The sequence below is a fragment of the Urocampus carinirostris genome, chromosome 11 (genome assembly GCF_059441175.1).
Source record: "Urocampus carinirostris isolate Australia breed hairy pipefish chromosome 11, RoL_Ucar_1.0, whole genome shotgun sequence".
NCBI lineage: Eukaryota > Metazoa > Chordata > Actinopteri > Syngnathiformes > Syngnathidae > Urocampus > Urocampus carinirostris.
Window position 1 is genome coordinate 16,558,718 of NC_142359.1, and position 25,504 is coordinate 16,584,221.

Sequence of the window (25,504 nt, forward strand, 5' to 3'; positions counted from 1 at the left end):
GGCCATTTTGTGGTGATGAAAATTCCGGCTGTTTTTAGAGAAACGGCTTTTTTGGCTCGACTCACTAAGGATAGACGGCTATTTCGGATCCCAAACGGCTCTTCAGATTGTTTTTTTGGTCTTTTTTCCATATTCTCTATTAATTATCATATAACAGTATGCAATGAATAACTTAAAAGAGAGGAAAAATAAGCACAAAAAGAAACATCAGAAGAAAATTAAAAACGGAAAAACTGGACCATAAACCCCAAATTGGTCAGAAAATCAAAAGTGTGCCTTATAGACTGGAGTATGGTAAAATCAGATATGGGTAACTACATCTTAAACCTTCCACATTTACGGTAGATAGATAGATAGATACTTTGTTCATCCCCGAAGGGAAATTCACATTTCCAGCAGCATCCCTGAGCTGAGAACAATCGAGAACAATCGAAAATAACACGGGAGCTGCTGGAGTGGTAGTAATAATTTATGAAAGTGGGAAACAATATCTTATGATATTTATGTTTTTCTTTTGAGGATTTTTTTTTTGCAAACCTCACTCTTGCCGAAATTTTGATTTAATGTAAGATGCGCTCTATATATGAAATACTGAAGCGAACCAGCCCTTGATTGGTGGAGAACCGACTCCCCACGTTCACTTCCAAGAGTCGGCTTATAAAGCCGTTCCGTTCCCGAACGACCCACCCTTAGCATTTTGTTTGAAGTGAAGTGCTGCTGAACTGCCCTTACGAGCTCGCAAAGTCGTCAGGCATTTCATTTCAAATTCGTTTTCTCGGCTTTCTCATTTTTCGATGCATCGTCGCGCGTGAGAGCATGTTGGGCCAGCAACAGTCGCAGCGGCTGGCGCACTACGTGGAGGATTATCTGGAATGTGTGGAGTCCATGCCGCTCGACATACAAAGAAACGTTTCGGTGCTGCGGGAAATCGACGCAAAGTATCAAGGTAGGCAATTGAAGAGAAATCGGGGAAAGAGTTTGCGGTTCGTGCAGCCGGGCGTCCCCCTCATTTACCCGCTTTTATTTATGCAGCCTCGCGATAAACTCCGTCGGAATAGGCTGACGTCGGTTCCCGCTGTGGCATTGCTACATTTGTTGATAGCTAGCTTTCAAAATGTGAGGAATGGCAGCGTTTTATGGTGGAGGCTATTTGAATGGGAACGGTCACTTTGTTTCGATGGGTCTACACCTCCGTAGACTGAGTGCTTGTCGCCAAAGCTGAAGCCTTGCGGCTCCGTGGCCCGCCCCCCTATACGTCATCGTGAATGACGTCACTTCCGTTGGCGGTTTGTTTTAACCGTTTTGGGGTGGGCGATAACTCTAAATTTAATATCGATCAGCTCGTGAGGCAACGGTGTGGGATCGACCGATATCAACACGATAATATACTTTCTACTTTATAATGATATCATTGAATACTTGAATCCCGCCTCTCCCTTTAGTTGTTTACGAATGTGGTAAAGACAGCATCAAGAATTGGGGCAATATCAATGCTTATTTTGTATTAGGTAACTAAAATGCTAACTCTCACTGGTGTCGGCAACAAGCGGGTTTGGCGCTCCCCGACGCTTTTTAATAGAAAATGATCTTGGAAAATGATATGGTTTCTGTAAGAGAAAGATTACACAAACATTAATATTTTCAAAATAAAATATATAAAATCCATCCATATAAACTACTGTATAAATCCTAATTTGTGTGTGTGTGTTTTTGTATGTGACCTATAGGCTCAGAAACGTCTAAACTGAATTTCGAGAAAGTATTCACAGTTGTATTATAGGCCTCTGCGAGTGTTTTAAGCTGTTTCATGTCAAGGCACCCACAATAAATACCAACAGAATCAATACACATCTGATTTGATGTGGTCTGCTGTCGTGCGGTCTCTAACCCCCTCTGGCGGCTAAATTATAGATTAAAACAGTATAAAAAAATCTGTCTTATTACATCAACTTCTTCGGAACAAAAGCCCACTCGTGAACACTAATGTCTTACACGTAAGACTATTGTTATTCTCCACTTAAATACGCCAATAGATTCATGCAATAAAACGTAGTCTTGCTTCAAAATAAAACAGCAGGGGACTAAAATACTAGTTTTTATTCAAGATTTTTTTGGGGGGTTGTTTACATTTGAAAAAAAGAGAAGATTTTTAAATCCGTAGGTGTTTTTAAGTACAAAAAAGTGGTAGTCTAATGCATAAGTTGGCTGTATTGGTGCCTATGTTTTGGTGCTGGAGATAATTTGATGTCTTGTTTTTTTTTTTCTTTGCAGAAGTACTAAAGGAGGTGGATGATGTGTTCGAGAAGTACAAGGCGGAGCAAGACGGCGCGCAGAGAAAGCGCCTGCAATTTCAGTTGCAGCGGGCGCTCATCGTCAGCCAGGAGCTGGGCGACGAGAAGATCCATGTGGTGACTCAGATGAGCGAGCTGGTGGAGAACCGTTCGCGCCAGATGGACTCCCGTTCTCTGTGCCTCCAGGAGCCCGATGACCCCGAACGCCCGGCAGAAGAGCGCCACACCAGCGTCCAGGAACCCTCGGCGGTCCCCGTCACCGCCGCAACTGCCGCGGCGGCGGCCGCCGAACGCATCTCCGCCCGCCGTCCTCGACGTCAGCGCAACAGCGAAAGCCGAGACTCCAGCCACCCCTCCGCCAACGGTTCCTTGGCTGAAGATACCGCGGAGGAGCCCACACCCATCCAGCTTCCCAGGGAGAAAAAGTCCAAGTCTGCCAAGAAGAAGAAACGCAAGGCCAAGCAGGAGCGGGACGCTTCGCCGGTGGATTTTGCCATCGACCCCAACGAGCCCACCTACTGTTTGTGCGAGCAGGTTTCTTACGGCGAGATGATCGGTTGCGACAACGACCAGTGCCCGATTGAATGGTTCCACTTCTCTTGTGTGGGACTGACCTACAAACCTAAGGGCAAGTGGTACTGTCCCAAGTGCCGGGGGGATAATGAAAAGACAATGGACAAAAGCTTGGACAAGAACAGAAAAGACCGCCGGTCCAGGTAGTGACCTGATGAGATTTATCAGCACAATCAAACAAGCTACTTATTAATCACTGAGGACTCATTTGGGCTGTTGTCTCCGTCATGTTGTTTGTGAGGAGTTTCATTATTTTTGAGTTGTGAAAATAAAGTATCCGCGTTATGAAGCAAAGTTAGTTCAAACTTTCTTCAAAGTCTTGTGTCTTTTGTATGGAAGCCTAGTACCAGTGTTGTATAGGTTACTGAAAAAAGTAGTTACTTCATAAAAAAAGTAATTGCGTCTCCCCCCCAGATTACTGACACCCAAAAGTAGCGCGTTACTCTGACAGTAACTTACAAATTACTGTTTATACTTGGAGAGAGACATATCCCCCCAAAACTGCTTGAAAATAGCTAAATAATAGAATGAAAACGTGGACAGATTTGTGGAAGCAGTGAACCCTTTATATTTCTTGGCTTTTAAAATCTTGAGAGATAGATAGATAAATACTTTATTCATCCCCGAATGGAAATTCACATTCACAGAGCTTGCAAACGAACACAGCTGAGACACACCATATCCATTTGGTCTCTGGGCTTCAATCCACTCAAAGATGACATTCTCCATTTCTAGGTACGGGAAAAGTGTTTTATATTGTCTAGACATGGTGTATTGCAGAGATAATTTTGCAGATAAAGGACAAAAATTCCACACTTTTACCATGAGTTCAGTTTTTAGGTTTGCCTCATTGATTTTGTTGTTCCTGTATAAGCCACACCCTCTTCTCCGTACACTGCTTACCATTAGTTACTGGGGACACACAACCAAATATTTGCATATAAACTGACCCGGATTCCTTTTTTTTTATAGTTGTAAATGCGGCTTGGATGCAGGTGGTGGTAGGAAGAATATTTCTGAAAAATTCAGTGTCCTTGAGATTGTGCCACTATAACTAGTTAACTATTATCCGTTGCTGGTGGGTTAGACTTTACATCAAGAGCAAATGAGGATCGGTTGTCTTCATACCACTCAAAAATCTCCTTATCCATTTCTAGTTACTGTTCAAGATGTTTTATTTCCTACGGGCATGGTATATTGCAGAAAAACAGAAATTTCCAAATGTTTTTAATGTAAATTCTGTGCTGCTCACGTTAGCCCAACAGATTCTGTTGTTTCTGTACAAGCCACGCCCCTTCCCCACACACTGCCTACCATTTGCTACTGGGTACATAAACCCAAAGATATGCCGACCCCATGATTTCATGATTTTATTTTTGGGTCGTAAATTCGGCTTAGATGTGAGTACATACGGCAGGGAGAACATCAGTCTATCAGTAGGGAGAAATTTAGCATCCTCGAGACGGGGCCATCAGAACTATTCAGTTGTATTTTGCAGGTATCTTTCACATGCCCATCTTATACAAATGTGTCAATCAATGTATTGCTAGCGAGTTGAGGTTTATATGGGACTTTGTAAGTTCAAAGAACAGTAAACTGTCGTTTATTAAGTAGCAGTGAAACGCACCATATTTTAACGATAGTTGAGTTCCAACATTTTATTAACGCTTTACAGAACTCGTTTATGAGAAAACTATTTGCGTTACTCCCCAACACTGCCTGGTACTCTACTGAAACCACTATAACAAAAGGCAAAGAACCAAGGTCCAGAATGTCCAAACCTTGAAGGTGATGAACCCATGAATCTATCGCTTATTTCCTCCAATTTAAAATCCTGACACCAATTTCAAAATCAATTAATCGCCTTTAAAAATTGTCTGCTAAAGTCCATCAAACCCCACCAAATCATCAACCTGAAATTACCTATCTCCCGAAGGACAGTGTGGTGTTCAGTATTTTGTATTTATTTTTGTAACAAGGTTAAAAAAAGCACACTGGCTAAGATATCTTTGTGTAGAGTTAGAGCAAATTTATTGGCTAACAATAAATGGAGCTTTGAGGACATCTTAAGGGGTGGATTCACTATACTTTTATTCCTGCAGTCCCAATTATTAAAATTGGATGATTTAGTAAAATCTTTCACTTCACAACTGCTATTTAAGGTCAACAAATCATAGTACCAGAAAACATCCGAAAATCATTAACTTGGAAAAAGGGAAGTTATAACTTAAGGTAAATTCAAAATCCCAATGGTGAGAACCACCAGGAAAAGTATGTGTGTGTCTGTGTGTGGAGTCAAACTTTGGACCAATTTACAAGACGAGATGAAACAATGTCCAACTATTCACATGTTCAAATTTAAATACAAAAAACATTACCGGCAGAAGGAAATGGGGTATAAGTGATACTAGAGATTAGAACTATAGTTAACCTAGTTGTTAGAATAGAAATAGAACATAATTTACCTTTATTGTCATTCTTTGTAACCATGCACACAGAACGAAATGTCGATACACCTGACCCGTACAGTTAAACTGTAGCGAGCCGATGAAGCCGCAGCCAGAATATAATTTACCTTTATTGTCATTCTTTGTAACCATGCACACAGAACGAAATGTCGATACACCTGCCCCGTACAGTTAAACTGTAGCGAGCCGATGAAGCCGCAGCCAAACAGGGCGCCGCCATTTTAGACCCAACTGCTGTGTTGGGTGTCATTAGGTGACCAAATCCCCCAAGCAGGGAGGCAATGAGTACCAATGTTGTAAGTCTTAGGTATGACTCGGCCGAGGCTTGAACCAGCAACCTCCCAGTCTTGGAGCGGGCGCCCTACCATCCAGGCTACCGAGATGGTTATTGATACTATTATTATATCATAACTCTTATTATTGCTATTGTTATAATCATTGGTGTCATAATGATATTTAGTGACTAGTAGCATTATAACATTAATAGATGGGTACTACGATGATTAGTGTATAAAATATGGGACTATTGTTACTATAATTATTGATATCCGACCTACGTAATATGTATATCCGTGAGGTTTTGTTATATTTAGACACAAAAGAGGAGCTATCCGTGAAATGTGATTAATTAGGAAGATGAAGGGGTAGGGAAAATAAGCATCTGCTTTCTTACCACCCCTTTTTGAACATGTTATGTTGACAATATTTTTTTTGAGTCAATTGTTTTTGTCCTGTTTTTATTTTATAAGTTTTCATTCATTCATTTGGAGTGGGAGGGAAGCGTGCCTTGATGATGACGCATGCTGGCGGAGCACCTTGACGACCAAAATGATGTCGTTCCTCATGACAAAGACTGACAGTGACACAACCAAGTGGTCTTTGTTAGCCTGCATCTGAGACCTAAGAAACCAGTGGATAACCTCTCCCCGAAATTCGGAGCTCCAAAGCTCCGAAAACATTACTGCTTTCATAGAATTATGTACGCAGAGCAGAGATGAGCAGTGAGAGAGATGCACTTGGGCCGGGATATGACCTCAGCCTTGAAAAGATTCAAAATGGCATTAAGGACTTTTTTGCCCAACAGGGGATGTTAGGCGATAACGTGAAAGGTTGCCGGACTGGCCAGGTAATGAACACAACATGACAGCACTTCCTACTGTAACTGATGAAGGTTCATCACCCATGCAGTTGCAGATATTTAAGCAATAATTTTGAAGCCATTTACTGACATAGAAGGGCTATTGGTGTTGAATCTTCTTGAATGGAAAGGAATAAGGAAATGGTTTTGAATGAACTACATGTGTCTAATTTAGAAATGAGATGTCTATTACATCTACCCGTAAGGTAATTAGTAAGAAAGCAATTATACATCGAACTATTCAGTTTTTTTCCAGATGTTTTGTGCTCTGTTTTGAGGGTGTTAGCTTGGAAGTAGAAAAAAATTCAATAACCGGAATTGGAATCAACCTTTAATAAGAACCGCCTTTTGAGAAATTATCCAAGCTTTCGTATTGAAAACTAGCAAAGAGCAAAACCGTCAGACAATTAACCATTAACAAAGTGATTGTAAGGCATGCTAATCAAATGTTTGCTTTTTTTAAATTCTAGAATATCATTCACAGTCTTAAGGACAAAGATAAAGATGCCACTATCGACAGTATCATAAAGAACATTGTGGAGAAGAGCACGCTGGATTTGGCCAACTTCAGGCAGCTGATCACCCTTTGGGACAAGGAAGAGCGCGCTGCTACCAACTCCTTCATTGACGAGTCATCGTATGGCCAACTCACCCAGCAGAAGATCAAGCAACACCTCAAGAAATATTTCTCTGAGCGAATAATAATTGCAGAACAGGAAGAGGGTAAGCACGCTGGCGACAATTCGGCCCTAAGGATATTTGCAAGGAATGCCAGGACTCAAGACACAGACACTTTGGATCTTGAAGATGAGGATGCCGGTATCTCCCAAGAACTAACCGCCTACTTTGAAAGGCAACCTAGCCGTGTGGATAGCTTATGTCAAACAGTAGATGGCTCAACATCCCCCAATTCACTGTCCACATCAACCTCGCCCAATTGCTTCATTGACAAAGCCAAAGATATAATCGGCCATGTGATTGAACCTGTTGTCGCCACTATCGACACAGCCAGCAAAACAATTGTTGAAAAAGTGAAGTCCACTTTTCAGAAAACTGGGCCAAAGGAGCCGCTGGTGGAGCTAGAAGACGAGTCGACAATCTCACCAAATCAGTCTGTTATCTTTGAAGCCGCTTCACCAAATGTGAGTGACATCTTAGCTGAAGTAGCAATAGAGGATTCTAGCTTTTTGGAAAAAGACCCGCTGAAGGATACAGAAACCTACAGTCCAGTCACTTGTCTTCCTGACGAATTGGACAACACCATTGAACTGAATCCTGATGACGATCCATTAAGGATTTTGACAGAATCAACCACGACAACCAAAAGGGCAAGTAACAATGACACAGGTCAAGTTTTATCACCTAGTCGGCTAGAGTCATCAGAAGGAAGGTGCTCTGATGTCCCCGATTCTGATGGGATCAAATCACCAAACATATTGGAAGACGATGGAGAAGCCAGTGCTGAGCTTGAGACGACAGAAGAAGGGGCAGCAAACGGAGGCTCATTTGTAGCACAAGATGATGTTTTAGAAGATGCCGATAATGAGATGCCCCAAGATAGTGTATCCGCCACCCTATCACCTGAAAAAGTAGATCTTGAACCTGTGTTTACGGAAGTCTCTGGAGCAAAGACACCTTTGTTAGACACACTGGATGCTGATCTAATTTGGCCAGAGGATGATGTTTTGAAGATGGCTTCACCCGAAGCACTGGATGACGATTTAATATCACCAAAAGACCAGATGGCAATGCGGTATTCATTAGAGGAAGTAGCAGATAGTGACCTTCAGTTGACAGAAGAAACAAATAAAATTCCGTCAATGGAGCTCGGATTGCCTGATGGACAGACACCTTCATCAGGAAGACCAGTAGATGCTGATCTTGAGTGGCCTGAAGACAAGGTAGAAAATAAGTGTTTAACAGAAATGGATGATACTAATGTTAAGTGGCAAGAAGACCTGCTAGCAAATGGGACCTCATTAGAATTGGCAAATGCTGATCTTAAGTGGCAAGAAGATCAAGTAGCAACTAGTTGTTCATTAGACCTAGAAGATAGCGATCAACAGTGGCAAGTCAATGTGGCTGAGATTTCTCAGGGAACAGACGATGGTGGAACAAAAAGTCCTCTAACAGATGCTGATGTGATAGAACAAGATGTTGAAGAGGTAAGGACACCTTCACCAGAGCCAGGTGATACTGATTTTCAGTGGTCAGAAGATTGGGTAGCCCAAAAACTTTCATTAGAACCAGTGGTAAATTCTGACCTGGAGTGGCCTGAAGATAGGGTTGATAAGAGAGTCTCTGAAACATTTGAAGAGGATGATCTTAAGTCGCCTGAAGACGAAGTAGAAAAACTGCTATCAATACAATCAGCAGTAGACATTGACCCTCAATTGTTTGAAGATGAGGATGTAAGGGAGCCTCTAGCAGATGCAGCCCTTCCATTGTACGATTCCCAGGGGCTTTCAGTTGAAGCAATAGAAGACACTAACCTGCCACTACTTGAAGACCAGGAACTAATGAGCCCTCTTCTAGCAATAGCAACTGATGTTTCTCAGGAATTGTTGGATGTTAACATACCTTCAGAAATAACAGAAGATGTAAATGCAAAATTGTCAGAAGGCGAGACATTCCTGTCCTCTGGTGCCGGCGTCGACATTTGCCCAAGATTGTCTGATGCGACGGAATCTAAGACACCTGCAGCTGAAGTGGATTTGGACTACTTTTCCAAAGAAATCGAACCTGAATTGTTAGAAGACAGGGTTTCTAGGAAGTCTTTATCTCCAGCAGAAGTAAGGGTCCCCTCAACATTATCTGAAGACAGGCTTTCGAGAAAGTCTTTATCTCCAGCAGAAGTAAGGGTCGCCTCAACATTATCCGAAGACAGGCTTTCGAGAAAGTCTTTATCTCCAGCAGAAGTAAGGGTCGCCTCAACATTGTCCGAAGACAGGCTTTCGAGAAAGTCTTTATCTCCAGCAGAAGTAAGAGTCACCTCAACATTATCCGAAGACAGGCTTTCGAGAAAGTCTTTACCACTAGTAGAAAGGGGGCTGTCTCAGAAATCGTCAGAAGACAGTCTGTCAAGGTCATCTTCGTCCAAAGAAGATGATTTCCCAAAAATCTCAGAAAGCAGGTTATCAAGAAGGGCTTCATCAAGAGCAGCAATTGAATCGATTTCTAAATTGGCAGAAGGCAGAATAGAAAGGAGGCATTCATCAAAAGCAGCAATAGATAACATCTGTAGATTAACGGAAGAGAGGTTATCCAAAAGGTCTTCATCAAGAACGGCGAGCTCTGCCTCCAAATTGTCGGAAGAGCAGTTGTCCAGCAGGTCCTCATCAAAACTGGTGGGAGAGGTTGAGCACCCATTGTCCAAAAGTAGACTATCCAGGAAGTCTATTACTGAGGCACTATTTGGTTTTTGCAAGAAATTGCCCAAGGAGGAACTTTCACCAGAAGCGACAACCAGCCATGACACAAAACCACAAGTCACACTTCAAACAAGGACATCCCTTTGGAAGAGGTGGAAACAAAGGGGTCCTAGGATGCCGCCACTTCTGCAGGAATGTCCCAGTTCTGTCATGGACTGTATTCGAGCAAGACCAGCTGTCAGGCCCATTTTCAAAAAAGTCAAATCAATGTGGAAGACACACTACGGACGACGGAAGAGCAAGCGGGTGAAAGTGAAGTGTGACAGAAGAGGCAAGCCTAGTCGGTATACTAAAGTCTACGATGAAAGTGAGAGTGGGGCTTCTCATTCCTCTTCTATCAAATCAGTGGAGTTACCACCAAGTGAAGATGAGGATGGGAAAAGTGGGTGCTCTGGGGCCAAAACTGCACGTTCAGCGGGAAATAGCCATGACATCCACAGCTTCTTTGAGAACATGTTCAAAAAGGAGTTTTCCAAAAGGTTAGAAAAATCCCTCAAAAGAGGTCTCTTGGACGCCGTCAACGATTACTTCCCTGAAAAGGATCCGTCGAGCGCAGCTGATAAACCGTCAAAGCCGTAACAGGCCTCAAGAAAAAATTAAAAAATCCCCTTAATCAAGTGGAAGAGTTGGAAGCTATTGTTCCCCTGCTGACTTTACTTGTAAAAATGATATCATAATTGTGTAGTAATTCCAATAAAATGGAATTACACCATCTATTTTTTCTGTCTCACTTTTTTGGGCATTTCATTTACACTTTGTTCTTGCACAACAGACACAACACTTATATTCATTAGAGACAAATCGTTGGGAACAGGCCAATCTAAATTGGGTTTTATTTGAATATACAAAAAAAAAAAAAAAAAAAAACCCAAAATAAATCAAGTCAATTTTGATGGAATCACTAGTGAGTTAGGAGAATACAAAATATGTATTAGTAAGGCAAACACTTCAAGGTTCCAGGCAGTGAAAGAAAAGATTTTAAATGACCTTTTGGAAACACATTGCACTGAAAAAGGACTGCCTCTCTTTGGTGGCCCTGGGTTCCACCGTTCAAGAGGTAGGTGGCGGTCACGCTGGGTGCAAAATGCAAAATGGCTCTGAAGCCTAATCGTCGTCTTTGCCTCCCGTTTTACTCAACTGCAACGTAAAAATAGAACAAAAGACATTGACAAAAAAGCGGCTGGTTCAACATTAGATTCCTTTGGAGCGGGGTCACTTACATGCTAGATGTTCATTTTGGCAAGGTGGGTCAAGAGGAGAAAGGAAGAAAAAAGTTAATTGTGTTCGGTGCCCAAAGGGACAGCAAAACCAAAAACGAGTGCTAAAAAGCCAAATGAATAATACAAACTACGGTTACTCAAAAGTGTCCCAACAATAAGGCATACTCAATTATACAGGGTTGTACAGCTTTTTATCCATGGACAACCACTTCTCATTAAATTTACTCGTTCCCATGGTCCAAAGTAAAAGTTTTTGTCTAAAGTTATGTGTATTGTGGGTAGACATGCGTATGCTCTGAAAGCCCGACTGAAACCACATCGCCGTTTTGATAGTTCCGTTATTGTGGTCACGCAATGTTGCCACCAAAGTAAATCGGTCAATTTTTTAAAAAGACAATCGATAAATGTTACTAAACCTTTTTCGCTCAAACGAATATGAATTTTATTAATGTGTTCACATTTTTAAGACTTATGAAATTGGATTTAAGTCATTTTAATGCCAAGTCCTTATATTTTAGAACAATGAATTCAATGCCTTTTAAGACTTTGCAGGGATCCAAGGGAACCCTGTTATGCGGCGCACCCTGGAAATATTCCAATGAGATTTTTTTCCATATATGAGGCGCTTGAAATAAAAACTACAGTAAGAGTGTAATTAAAAAACTTGGTACGACATAGATGAGGAACTCTGGTTTCACAACTAAATGAACTTAACTCATAAATGGTTACTGTATGTAAAGAGATTTTAGAATAGATATGCATTTCCCATTTTTTATACTGTATTTCTGGTCTATAAAGTGCACCAGATGATCAGGCGCCCCCCTCAAAACATCCTTTTGAAAGATATTTTGTCATATACGAGGTGAACCGGACTATAAAGCACTTGAAATTCATATGACAGTAAGAGTTGCATAAACACACAAAAACATTTTAAAAATAGAATACGAGCAGATTGCATTTCAGATTTTATTTACTGAATTGAATAGCCGGTCTGTAGGAATTTATTGCAAATTTGGGATTTTTCTGTGCGTCTTATAGTCCCAAAAATACGGTATAGCCAATTGTAAGTCCCACCCTCAAAATATCCCTTTGCGAGATTCTTTTTTTCATATATAAAACACACCGGACTATAAGGCACATTTAATTATAATAACAGCAAAAGTTGCATTACAAAAAAACAATAGAACACTAAAAAACTGAATTTAGTAGGACATACGTAAGAGGAAATCAGCAATTTCTGATTTTATTTACTGAGTTGAATAACCGGTCTATAGTGGGAAAGACATAATACGGCCCACCTTCAAATTTCTGGAAAATGTTGGGTTTTCAGGTACGCTTTGTAAGCCGGAAAATAAAAGGCGAACCCTAAAAATATCCCTTTACGAGATTTTTTTCCATATATAAAGTCAAGTCGTGTTTATTTGTAAAGCCCTCAATCACAAAAAGTCTCAAAGGGCTGCACAGATCACCATTACAACATCCCCTGATTTGAAACCTACATTTCAAACCCAAATTTTGCCAGAAGATTATATAAGGCACACTATAAGAGGCTTGAAATTAAAACCACAGTAAGAGTTGCATCAAAAACAACAATTATTTCATAGAAAATACAATTTAGGAACCAATTCTATTTACTGAATATAGTCGATAAGGGGCACAGGATTTTAAGGCGCAGGCAAATTTGGGGTATTTAGTCCGGAAAAAACAGAATTTTTTTTGGTAATGATTGAAGTTTATTATTTTTTTACCATTATTAGGGACTAAATATTACACACTGTCCCTAAAAATGTTGGACGTGTACTTACTTTGATGACGTCAATCCAGTTCCAACCTCTCGGCAGTTCTCCTTTGTTATCTTAGAACAAAATCAACAGCTTACGCAAAGAAATACGTTTTTCTCCGCAGTTATTTGGAGTTGTGTACCCCATCCATTGCCCACCTGTCCGATTGATGATCCTTCTCTTCTGCGATTTGGTCAGCTGCTCCTTGCGTTCTTTCTTTTTTGCTGTCGAGGCATTCGTTGTCGCATCCTCGTTGGACGTTATAGCCTGACAGAGACGGGACATATGCAGTCAGTGGTCAGATTCATGCTCCCAATTCTCTAAAACACATGTGTCAAACTCAACGCCCGCGGGCCAAATGTGGCCCAGCAAATCATTCAAATGTGACCGCGAGACAATGCGTAGAGAACCACAAGAGAAACAAGGACGTGCAAATTTAAAAAATGTCCACTTAATGTCGACTAAACCAGGCACCCCATATTTGCTGACTACGAATAATGAGCCAGACAACATTGATAAAACTTATGCCAAATTTATATTACTTAAAGGAGGTGTATTGAATTTGGAACTTTGTTTCTCTGTGCCACCATCTCCTTGCTTTAAGTCATGATCGCAGCCTAAGTGATGCGCGTGCAAGCACGTACATTTCTTAGACACACTTGAATAAACTATTCTTTTTTTTCATCTATTTGGGGGTTTGGGTTTACATTTGGACTTTACTTTTCTTACTTCCACCATTTTCATGCTGTACTGACAAGTACAATTTTTTTAAAAACTGCGCAGATGAGCCTGACGTCACTCGCCAACACTCCCCCCAGCCCAGACCTAATGTGTTCCGCCCTGAGCAGCCTGATAAAAGTAAGAAAAAAACAGATAGATGCATTGGAAACTAAAGCATAAGGGCTCTTTAAACTCAATTGGACATTGTTAGGACAGAAAATATTTAAATTTCAACTTTTAAATGACACCTCAAATGACACGACCCACCACCTACCTTTATATAAAAGTCATAGAAGTGCCTACAAAAGTCAGGTCAATTTTATCTGTATAGCCCTTAATCACAAGGAGTCTCAAAGGGCTGCCCAGACCACAGATTATTGCAAACTATAGTGAAAAAGCATGTGGGGTGTCTTTACAGAAGTTTTAAAGCGGTAGCTCCTTTCTATAATAGATATGAAATCTAACAGTGAAGTTCCCATATCAAGGTAAACATTTTCCTGGAGTTTAACAAACTAATGGAAATGCAATCAATTGTTGTTTTGCTTTTTTTGTTTAAATGCAGCAATAAACACTACTAGTTATCAAATATTAGTAAAGGAAAAAAAGTATTGAGGAAAAAAAACCTCGCCATCATTGTTTTATCCTCAAATCTTACATCCCTGAATGATAATTTAATTGTGGCCTCCGAAAAAAAGACCCGCAGCCCTCCAGCTAAGGCACAATTACTATGGCATTAACTTAATAGTGCTGCTCCCGGAGAATATTTTTTCTACCACGGGCCCCCGAGCTAAATAAGTTTAACACTCCTGCTCTGAAACAAACTTCAAACCAACCACAAAAGTCACAACGGGTCTGTGGTTCTCCATCAGGGCTTCTTGGTTCTCTTTGGCCCACTCGAAAAGAGTGTACGTCATGGCGTCGCCCAGATTTGCCTCCACTTGTTCCTCTAACTTTGACAGGATGAGCTGCTTGGTTTCGGGAGCACTGACATCGATGACAGATACAAAAAATAATGGATTACTCTTTTGACATTTTCCTCGTGCGATGCATGCTGCACAACTTACATTCGATTGTTAAAAAAGCCATCCAGAGAGATCTGAGGACCATTTCGGGGGTAGGTCTCAGGCCATGTGATGTCTAAAATAAATGATTTGGAGTCCTCTAGGTCTCCTATCTGTCAATGTGGTCATTACATCAGTCAGAAATAGTCGTTATTTACGGATAGGCATTTGAATGACAAAGTAGATTACATACAACAGAATAACTCTATGTACTTTAAAACAGTGGTCAGCAACTATCAGGCCATGGACTGTTACCAGGCTGTGAGTCGTTGGATACCGAGCCGCATCGAAAATTGCCTTAATTTGGAATACAAAGTTAAATGTAAATGTACGTTATACAGCACTTTTCAAGTCAATGAAGACCTCTCAAAGCGCTTTACAATGTGCTTCACACTTTCCCTTTTACACACTAACCGCTAGCAGCGTCTGCCATGCAAGGCAACTGCTCATCAGGGGCATTAGGGATTCAGGGTCTTACCCAAGGACACTTTGACATATGACACAGAGGAGCCGGGAATCGGACCTGCAACCTCTTGAATCAAGACGAGCGCGTTTACCTCCTGAGCTACTGTAACCCCAACATAATTAAGTGTATGGTACTATATAACCTTATTCGGGCAATGATTGAGCAGTCAGAAAATATTGCTGATCACATTAGCACAATTTTTGATGCAACAAAAATCAAGTCCAGATTCCAGCAGTGAGAGTGCTGAACTAGACCAATGATGTAGATGACATAGGAAAGGAAAAAAGATTTGACCATATCTCATCATCACCCTATTTTTTATTTACTAAGTACCACTTTGTTGAACACATGGGTCCACGATTAAAATCATTTATTAAAAACGTAAACAATGAACACAATACCAAAATAAAATTTAAAATGTATTTATTTAATGTCCTTCAAAGTCCGATTCATTATCTGATACACCTAAGAGTTTTTTCCCTCGTCATGCTATTTAGCGTTTATCTTCCAGGAGTCAGGACGACTTTCCTTTTTCTATAACATCTGTCTCTAGTAGTACGAGTAAAAATAAAATAATTATGAGATAAACTCTAAAGATGTTTCCTATGTCATCTACGCCCCTAGTGGTCTAGTGATTACACAGAGGATTTAGGCTTATTATTACTGGAATGATTAATACGCAGGTAGTTGCCTTGCATGGCTGACACTGCTATCGGTGTGTGAGTGTGTGAAGCAATTGTAAGGCACTTTGGGAGGTCTTCAGCAACTTGAAAAGCACTATATAACCAGACCATATTAATATAATTATTGTGCCAGGCCATGAGAATATTGTCAGACATGAAACCAGTCCGTGGTATCGAAAACATTTCGGACCACTGCTTTAAAACAGTGGTTTGAAAAAAAAAAAGACAAAATGGATGTGGATTGTCTCAGCAGTGTTAGTTTAGAGCTCTCAAATTGTACAGGCCAGAAATATGAAAGCTTAACCGCTTCCACAGATTGTTGAGCACGTGTTCTTCCACTTATTTTAATATATGGCTATTTTTAATCAGTTTGAAGGGGTCTTCACTGTGAGGATATAGTAATTTGTAACTGGTTACTTTTAGAGAAACACGCTATTTTGGGTGTCAGTAATCTGGTAGGGTAACACAATTATTTTTATAAAGAAATAACTGTGACGGATTACTTTTTTCAGTAACGCGACCACTGCGTTAAAAGAAATGTAATACAGGTATGACGATTTACCGAAATAATGCATTATATCATTGATATCATAAAGTTATTGCAGTTGTGTTGAAGAATGATAAACAAGCAGCACTGACCCTTAATTGAAAGGAAACAGGACTGAGCTCTTTAAAACTATCATCCCCCTCGTAAATCGAGCGAAGAGCCTCCAACTCCATCTGAAAAATAATGAAACTTTTGACTGAATACAATACTTTACTCATATGAGGCATATGAAGTAGAAATTTAACATCAGTCCAGACATATTAACCGGGGGAATAAGATGCTCGAACATGCTAGCGATTATAACATTAGCATTTGAGTCACAGTTAGCCACATACATCTTGATCCTCATTCGCTGTCATTGTTTCGCTTTTGTTTGGCCACGGTGGAACTCTCAGCCGGGCCAAAACGTTACCATAAAGAAGCCATGTGAGAGTCAAAGAAAAATACAAAAGTTCAGAGTAACTTTCGTAATAACATACTGGCAGGAACGCCGTAGTAGGACATTTTGCACATGCGCACGGCACAGGCTACTTTTCATCGGCGGCTGCCATACGGCAAAACAATGCATTTACTGCCATCTAGTGGGGAGAAGGCAGCGCGCTCGAGGTAGTTTTTTTTTTTACAAAGGGACAGTGTTTAATATTTTGTGCCTCCTCTTGGTACAAATAAAACTTCTGCAGTAAAAAACATTGATTTGAATAATGGTTATAATAGTAGTAGTGATGATAAGAATACATGAACTATCACATCAATGTTTGTTTTTATGAAGAAATCAAGGAATGTGTATTTCTGTTACATATCGGAGTCTATACCTAGTGGTCACTGCCATGTTTGTCTGGAATCTTGCTGCTACTCTGCCCTCATTTGGCACTGGTTTTCGTTCGCATTAGACATTACCGTACCTACTACTACTACATACTGTACGTTTTTGCCGTACAAAGTACTTTTATTATGATTATAAGACGTGTACGACGTACAAGAAAATTTGTACGGAAAAACGCAAATTTGTCAATTATGGGTATCATCCGGTACACACCGACTATCACGAAACGGCAAATCAATCAAGTCAAACGAGTTTGCCGCAGTAGCCTCGATATCGGTATCGTTTATTTCGTTGCAAACAAAGCGAGCGGTTTGATGCTACTCTGCGCATGCGTCTGCCGCCTGGGGATTTCCCATTATGCATCATTCCGTGGTAGTTGTGTAGTGAAAAGAAGTCTGTCTCTTTTTAGAGAACCGGCTTTTTCGGCTCAACTCATTAAAGAGAGCCGGCTCTCGAACAGCTCACTTGCTTTGATGCATTGTATTACGAGCAAATCAGTATCTCACAACAAAATGTTAATTAACAATATACATAACGAAACACATGTACAATATAACACGTTAAACTACATAAATAAACACGTTTGAAAAAAAATAAGGTGTAAGATTATTTTGTGTTTTGTAAGGGAAAATACAACAGTTTGTAAGGGCATGGAGCCCTCGAGTTTGACAGGTATGCAATACATGGCTACCTAGTGGTTAAATATTACACAATATACCTTTAAACATCACTTTTTCACATTCCAAACAAGTTTAGCTTCTACATCCTGGGTAATTGTACTTTTTCAGCATGTGAGCATCTTAAGAAAATGACCAGGTCAAAAATTGAGATTTAAGAGTAGTCTGCACTAAGAGAAACTTCTCAATTCGTGTATTTTAATGCTGATAATACTTCTCAATGCACGCGTACATGATTTGATTCATGTACGTTTAATGAAAATAAAAGCATTGAATACAACAGTCAAGCTGTAATGAATATCAACACCATGTCTCAGGGGCAGCACGGCGGCGCAGTTCATGTCTTGGGAACCTCCTTGCGTGGGTTCAAATCCAGCTCCAGACTTCCTGTGCGGAGTTTGTATGTTCTCCCCGTGCTTGCGTGGGTTTCCTCCGGGCACTCAGGTTCCCTCCCACATTCCATAAACATGCATTTCAGGTGAATTGGCCGGTCCGAATTGTCCCTCGGTGTAAATGAGCGAGTGAGATGTCTGTCCCCGTGTGCCCTGCGATTGGCTGGCAACCAGTTCAGGGTGTCCCCTGCCCACTGCCCGATGATTGCTGGGATGGGCTCCAGCACCCTCGCGACCCTACTGAGGATAAGCGGTGTAGCTAATGAGTTGAGACCATGACTCAGTTTGAGTCAATTATTTTTTCATTGCCATTGTTTTTGTCCAATAATGCTCTTGCAAAAAACAAGTAACATTTTACTGCTGTACTCAAACTGTTCCAAAATATTTACATCCGTGGTTATTCATGCAAATTTCAAAATTTCAACAAACGCTTAAACAGTAATTTAATTTTGATGTACCGGTAATTTAATTTAGTGTGTAGTGTTAAATAGTGCGTAATATTTGACCACTAGATGGCACTGTTGCCACAGCAAGCAACAACAGTACAAAGATGTTAGTGACTCAAGTAGTGATTCCACTCAGGTAAAATAAATACAAATTTCTCGACCTATGCTTTTAAAAAAAAAAAAAAAAACATTGTTAAGACAGTTCGTGTATTTTTACTTCGTATTCAAATAATTTTTTTTGGACCACTAGCAGGCATTAAATATAACACACTGTCCATTTACTACGTCATAAGGAAAAGCACATATTATAAATTACGCCTCTTAATGACGACATTTGGAGTTCTCCAGTTTGCTAATGCTGCTAAGCAACATTGACCTCCATGCTGAAATGCTGCATTCGACTGCTAGATGGCAGCGTGTCCCAAAAAATACAGAGTACTGAATACACTTTCCCATGATCTACCAGCACGACCTCTGGGATCCACCAGTAGATCGTGACGTACGTTATGAGCTCCCTTGGTCTAAATCCATGCTTGTCAAGCAGGCACAATCTCAAATTTACTCCAGGTAATAAAACCAGTGAGAAAAAATGTAATATTTTTGTAATGTATATGTAATAAATTTATTTTGTGAGGTAGGGTTTAGTTTTCTTGTTCTGATAAAGAATTTGTCTTTCCTGCAAGAAAAAAAATGGAATAGGTGTAGGCACTTAAAAGCTTCTGCTTCAACCTACTACTCCTGGACACATGATTGTTTTACAGTATATTATAGTATTGTGCAGCTGTGTGCAGATAGTTTTTCCTTTGCTTAAAGGGACAGTGAGTCTTATTTGACCACTAGATGACGTTTTGTATAGTGCTGGGTTTGCCAACCTTTTTAAAGCTGAGATTTACTTCATGTTACCTATTGGTGCGAAGAGCTACCAATTTGATAGCATTTCTAAATTACCAACTTATCATTTAATTACTATGTCGTTATTACGTTAGAACCAGCTTGTGATATTAAGAAGTATTGTTGAAATAGACTTAGTCAACCACGAAAACATCATGCGAGTAAGAAAACAAATTTCCTAGGAAATCCCAATGACCCATCACCGGTGAGCTATTTTATTTATTGTATTTTCAGAACACACTGTCCCTTTAATCATTGATGTTTTTGTGCCGTGCCCGGCTAAAAAGCCACGAAGAAACAAACAAAATACAGTGGCTTGCGAAACTATTTGGCCCCCTTGAACTTTGTGAGCTTTTGCCACTTTTCAGACATCAAACATCAAGATATAAAACTGTAATTTCTTGTGAAGAATCAACAATAAGTGGGACACAATCATGAAGTGGAACACACTTTATTGGATATTTTAAACTTTGACAAATAAAAAACGAAAAGGTGGGTGTGCAAAATTATTCAGCCCCTTTACGTTCAGTGCAGCAAACTCTGTCCAGAAGTTCAGTGAGGATCTCTGAATGATTCAATGTTGATCAAAATGACTAACAATGATAAATGGAATCCACCTGTGTGTAATCAAGTCTCTGTATAAATGCACCTGCACTGCGATAGTCGAGGAGGTCTGTTTAAAGCGCAGAGAGCATCATGATGAACGAGGAACACACCTGGCAGGTCCGAGATACTGTTGTGAAGTTTAAAGCCGGATTTGGATCCAAAAAGATTTCCCAAGCTTTAAACATCCCAAGGAGCACTTTGCAAACAATACTATTGAAATGGAAGGAGTATCAGACCACTGCAAATCTACCAAGATGGGGCCGTCCCCCTAAACTTTCAGCACATACAAGGAGAAAACTGATCAGAGATGCAGCGAAGAGGCCCATGATCACTCTGGATGAACGGCAGAGGTCTACAGCTGAGGTGGGAGTACCTGTCCATAGGGCAACAATCACTTGTATACTGTACAAATCCGGTCTTTATGGAAGAGTGGCAAGAAGGAAGCCATTTCTTAAAAGTGTTGTTTACAGTTACCAAACATGTGGAAGAAGGTGCTCTGTTTAGATGAGACCAAAATCAAACTTTTTGCCAACAATGCAAGACGTTATGTTTGGCGTAAAACCAGCATAGCTCATCACCATTAACACACCATCCCCACAGTCAAACATGGTGGTGGCAGCATCATGGTTGGGGCCTGCTTTTCTTCAGCAGGGACAAGGAAGATGGTTAAAATCTACGGGAAGATGGATGGAGCCAAATACAGGACCATTCTGGAGGAAAACCTGATGAAGACCTCAAAAGACGTGAGACTGGGACGGAGATTTGTCTTCCAACAAGACAATGATCCAAAACATAAAGCAAAAGCTACAATGGAATGGTTCACCAAAAACATATCAAGGTGTTAGAATGGCCAAGTCAAAGTCCAGACCTCAATCCAATTGAGAATCTGTGGAAAGAACTGAAAACTGCTGTTTACAAACGCTTTCCATCCAACCTCACTGAGCTCGAGCTGTTTTACAAGGAGGAATGGGCAAAAATATCAGTTTCTCGATATGCAAAACTGATAGAGACATACCCCAAGCGACTTGCAGCTGTAATCCCAGCAAAAGGTGGCGCTACAAAGTATGAACTCAATGGGACTGAATAATTTTGCACACCCACATTATCCTTTTTTATTTGTTACAAAAGTTTAAAATACCTAATAAAGTGTGTTCCATTTCATGATTGTGTCTCACTTATTGTGGATTCTTCACAAGAAATGACAGTTTTATATCTTGATGTTTGAAGTCTAAAATGTGGCAAGAGACCACAAAATTCAAGTGGGCCTAATAGTTTTGCAAGCCACTGTAAATTAATGATACGCGTTGAAGCGTTGTTATCTATCCCAAAAGCAACACCTCACAAACTTGACACATTAGTAATCGACATTGACCGTTTGGCCAAAGAGAATGACAAAAGTTTTGTAAAAAATATTTTATAACATTTTTCAAAAGTGGTGACACAAAGCACAACACATTTAAATCAAAACCTGTATGTGAAAAAACAGTATAGGGGACATGGGTTTTTCGTCAAGTATACGGGTAGACGTGTAAACACTGGTAAAAAGAAGCATCTGAGCCTCTTCTGCATTGTCTCCCAAAATATAAAACAGCTAGCACAAAATAGAACCGAGCGAAAAAAAAAGAGCACTCTGGAGCTGGCAACTGAAGCGCCAATATAAGATACAAAAAAAAGTGGTATTTATTGCTCGGTGTGATGTTGGAGCATTTTGTTCAGTATGGGCGATATCCAGCTACAGGTTTACCTTCGTCATTAAGAAAATGCTCAAATGGCTTCACGTGAACGAGTGGTCTCGTAGCAAAGATTTTCAAGCAATTATGGATCTCACCCCTTACACACACACGCAAAAACACACATACACGAAGAGATCTTTGGCACAGAACACAAATCTGAGACAAAATCGTAAACAAGGCGACGGTTTTCGTACACAAAACACGTTTAAAAAGACGGTAATGGAAAAATGTTGCGCTAAAACGCGGTGTTGTCCATCTCTGTTTAAGAGTTCACCGTGCAAAACTCAGTCACATGGGCAAAGATTTCACTTTTGTTGAAATGCAGTCCTGCTCTCTGGTGTGCCGGGAGCGCTTGGCGGCCTGCCAACACGCCAACGTACTCGAGTGCAAAAACAAAAAAAGGATTCGGAGGGAGAAGAAGAAGGCCGGCTTCACGACGAGGGTGAGCCCGTGTTGGTTTTGGCACCTGGGACCGGTCTGACACACAAACAATGGAACACAATTACAAAAAGATAGAACTGTAATACGTTTTGTAATAAGTGGCATTGCTCATTCACCCATTATCTGCACGGCTTATCCTTATAGGGTTGCGGGGGTGCCGGAGCCCCGTATATCAATCCTCGGGCAGTGGGCAGAAGACACCCTGAACTGGTTGCCAGCCAGTCGCAGGGCACACAGAGTCAATTTGGACTGGCCAATTAACCTGACATGCGTGTTCTTGGGAATGTGAAAGGAAACCACGCAGGCATGAGGAGAACATGCAAACTCTGCACAGGAAGGCTGGTAGCTGGATTTAATCCCATGACCTCAGAACTGTGCCGCAGACGCGCTAACCACTCAGCCACCGTGCCGCCCCATTTCCCATTCAGACTGCCCTAATTATTTTCAATACAAGTTAATTTTCTTCAAAGTTTTAATTCAACAACAATTTTGTCACAGATCAAGCTTTTCCAGGAAGAGAGATAAATGTATCTTAATGTTTTTGTCATGGTTGCCATGACACCCAATTGGCCCCGCCCGTGTAGCGCCAGCTGCGGTTCATTGACAGATTGCCTTTCCGTCTACTAAAGCCCAGTGCTCTCATTCTTTCTTTGACAGTCCGTCAACGAATCTCTGTCCCTCAAGACGTGGGTTCTGACTTGATCCTGATTTCCTGTTGGTATTTCCTGTCCGGTATTGTTCCTGTTTATTTTGTCCTGTTTAATATCGGTTTCCAGTTTCGTTCCCGTCTATTTTCGTCCTGTTTATTATTCTCTCCAGTTTTCGTTCCCGTCTATTTTCGTCCTGTTTATTATTCTCTCCAGTTTTCATTCCCGTCTAGTTTGTCCTGTTTAATTTCGATATCCTCTTTCAATATCAATCCTGTCTGTCCCGTCCTGTATCGACCCCATCTGTTCGATATCTGCTCGGGCAATTAGAATCAATCTCGTCGTTCTCTGGCTTCCTGTCTTTCCACGCCAGACTGCTGCCTGACGTGCATAACTCCCCATTTCCCATAAAATAAAAGGCTAGTGTGAGAATGTCGCGCGTTTGGGTCCCTATCCTGTTCTGGTTCTTGACAGTACGGACTGACCACAGGGTAGTAACAGGACTGGATTTAGATAGGGACAGGGAGCCAATCAGAACCCGCAGTGGTTGGTGCCAAATGAGCAGGCACAGGTGATTCCAATCAGTAATCATGACAGTTTTCAGTTCCATAACCTTTCTTCCTCATGCTTCTGTAACACACCAGGGTACCAGGACAAGGCATTTATGTGCTATGAGAGCACATTTCAAAGTCAAGTCCACATCCGGCCCCAGAGAAGGTTTTAAGCTGCCCCTGATATAATCTTAATTCATTATTGTATCATACACCAGAAAATTGTTGTGTATTTGTTACCACTGAACGTTATTTCTCATTGCACTTTATTTATGAAGTGAATTATATTTAAATTTTAGTAAAACTACTACTATATTGTGTATTTACAGTTATTTTGGCCCACTTTTGCTAAAATCTCAAATATAGGTTACTGATGGGGCCTGAATAATACTGGCTTATTATATTCCATTTTTATCTAATGGGGATTTTATCTTATATTAAGAAGATCTGTCTAATGTGCCTGTTGAAAATTAAAGATTGCCGACAGAGCCAATAGAAAAATATTGCTTATTTACCTGATCATATTGGAATATATTTTTTTTTAGCTTTTCAATAAGTCGGGAACCTTTATTGTACCACGGACCGGTTAAATGTCTGACAATGTTCTCGCGGCCGGCCTGATAATAACATTAGAAAAACTAACAATAACAATTACAATAAGACTAACTACATCCACTGTGTAATCATTAGACCACTAGGGATCTAGTTGATATGGGAAACGGTTTTAGATTTCATCTAATCATTGCACTATCATAACTCCCTTTGTACAACGTGGTTTTGGCTAAACTGTTTCTAATAATGCTCCATTACGTTATACAACGTCACACCGTGAGTGAAAATAGTGTGATGATGAGATGAAAATATACTGCCTTTTCCTATGTCATCTACATTTATTGAGAAAAAGTGGTTTGGCACTTTCACTGCCGTAATTGGGGTTTGATACCCGTTGCATCCAACACTGAGAATATGTTATCAGGGCTCTTTGTCGATTAATACAGTAATATATTACCATTTGAGGGGGTTAAAAAAAACGTGTATACACGACTACTGCAGTACAATCAAAAGATAACTTTTTTTTCTGTGTGGCCTTGTCTCGGTCCTCGACCCAGTAGTTGCTGACAACTGCACTAGGCCATATGGGTAATTTAGGAAAAAAATAACATTTATTTGGCTCTTCCCTCCATTTGACTTTGTACCAATGGATTATACGATTGTAGCAAGACAAGAGGCCTATGGCTTTCATTAGCGCCATTTGAAGCAGAGATTGAAGAACACGCAGCAATTATTTACCATCATTGCTACAAAGTTGTTTATGCCATGATGAATTAGGTGTTCTTTAATGAGCCACACCTATTTGCTTCGTCTACATCAGGTCACCTTTAGTGCGAAAACTTACATTTTGCAATCCTCATGAAGCTAAACAATTGGCTTATTTTGAATAAATGATTTGGATTTTTTTTAACAAGCGACCTAACCCTTATTGATGAAATGACATGGTTCTACTCTATCTATACCTTGAAAATCTCGCAAAATAGTATTAAGTCCTGTGAAAACCCATAGATGGAATTAAGTCAAATAAAAATGTTACTTTCAGAGGAAACCTTCATTGATAGTTTTATTTTATCTTATGAATACAATATAATGTTTAATGTAAAAGTCATTTTTTTTTCACACTGTGTACTTAAAAAGGCTCAAAATGCTCACCTGAGAGCTTTGTGTGGAAGGTTGCCTGAAAATCTGCCGGTAGGCTTGAGTCCTCCTGCTGGAGGGTTCATGACCAGGAGGCTCGGTGGAGGTTTAGAGGTAAGCACCCTCAGGGGGGAGCTTCCTCTGGATGGACTAATAGGTAGGGGCCTCTGAGGGGGCAAGGGAGAAGGTCTAGGCTGGGGAAGAAAACATAGAAAAGGGAAACCTTGAC

General features: G+C 40.5%; 4 protein-coding genes across 4 annotated transcripts in view; 2 read left to right on the forward strand and 2 right to left on the reverse strand.

Moving 5' to 3' along the window:
• Nucleotides 1-676: 676 nt before the first annotated feature.
• ing2 (inhibitor of growth family, member 2) lies at nucleotides 677-3,158 on the forward strand. Its single transcript, XM_088347225.1, has 2 exons — nucleotides 677-946; nucleotides 2,272-3,158. The coding sequence occupies exons 1-2, from the start codon at nucleotides 817-819 to the stop codon at nucleotides 3,009-3,011; spliced, it is 870 nt and encodes a 289-aa protein (XP_088203351.1). The 5' UTR covers nucleotides 677-816; the 3' UTR covers nucleotides 3,012-3,158.
• A 3,037-nt stretch (nucleotides 3,159-6,195) lies between these two features.
• On the forward strand, nucleotides 6,196-10,617 carry LOC148356566 (uncharacterized). The gene is made up of 2 exons (XM_088347316.1): nucleotides 6,196-6,458; nucleotides 6,941-10,617. Exons 1-2 carry the CDS (start codon nucleotides 6,327-6,329, stop codon nucleotides 10,478-10,480), a joined length of 3,672 nt encoding a protein of 1,223 aa, XP_088203442.1. The 5' UTR covers nucleotides 6,196-6,326; the 3' UTR covers nucleotides 10,481-10,617.
• Nucleotides 10,618-10,705: 88 nt separating this feature from the next.
• On the reverse strand, nucleotides 10,706-16,901 carry rwdd4 (RWD domain containing 4). Its single transcript, XM_088347317.1, has 7 exons — nucleotides 16,715-16,901; nucleotides 16,472-16,552; nucleotides 14,687-14,796; nucleotides 14,456-14,606; nucleotides 13,061-13,169; nucleotides 12,927-12,976; nucleotides 10,706-11,038 (listed from the first exon to the last, which is right to left on the reverse strand). Exons 1-7 carry the CDS (start codon nucleotides 16,736-16,738, stop codon nucleotides 11,006-11,008), a joined length of 558 nt encoding a protein of 185 aa, XP_088203443.1. The 5' UTR covers nucleotides 16,739-16,901; the 3' UTR covers nucleotides 10,706-11,005.
• A 4,711-nt stretch (nucleotides 16,902-21,612) lies between these two features.
• Nucleotides 21,613-25,504, reverse strand: part of adam19a (ADAM metallopeptidase domain 19a) — a 59,709-nt gene continuing 55,817 nt past the window's right edge. Inside the window, exons 22-23 of the mRNA XM_088346799.1 lie at nucleotides 25,291-25,469; nucleotides 21,613-22,424 (exon numbers count right to left, since the gene is read on the reverse strand). Coding sequence (XP_088202925.1) covers nucleotides 22,379-22,424; nucleotides 25,291-25,469 — 225 coding nt within the window. The 3' untranslated portion in view covers nucleotides 21,613-22,378. The remainder of the gene's footprint in view (nucleotides 22,425-25,290; nucleotides 25,470-25,504) is intronic.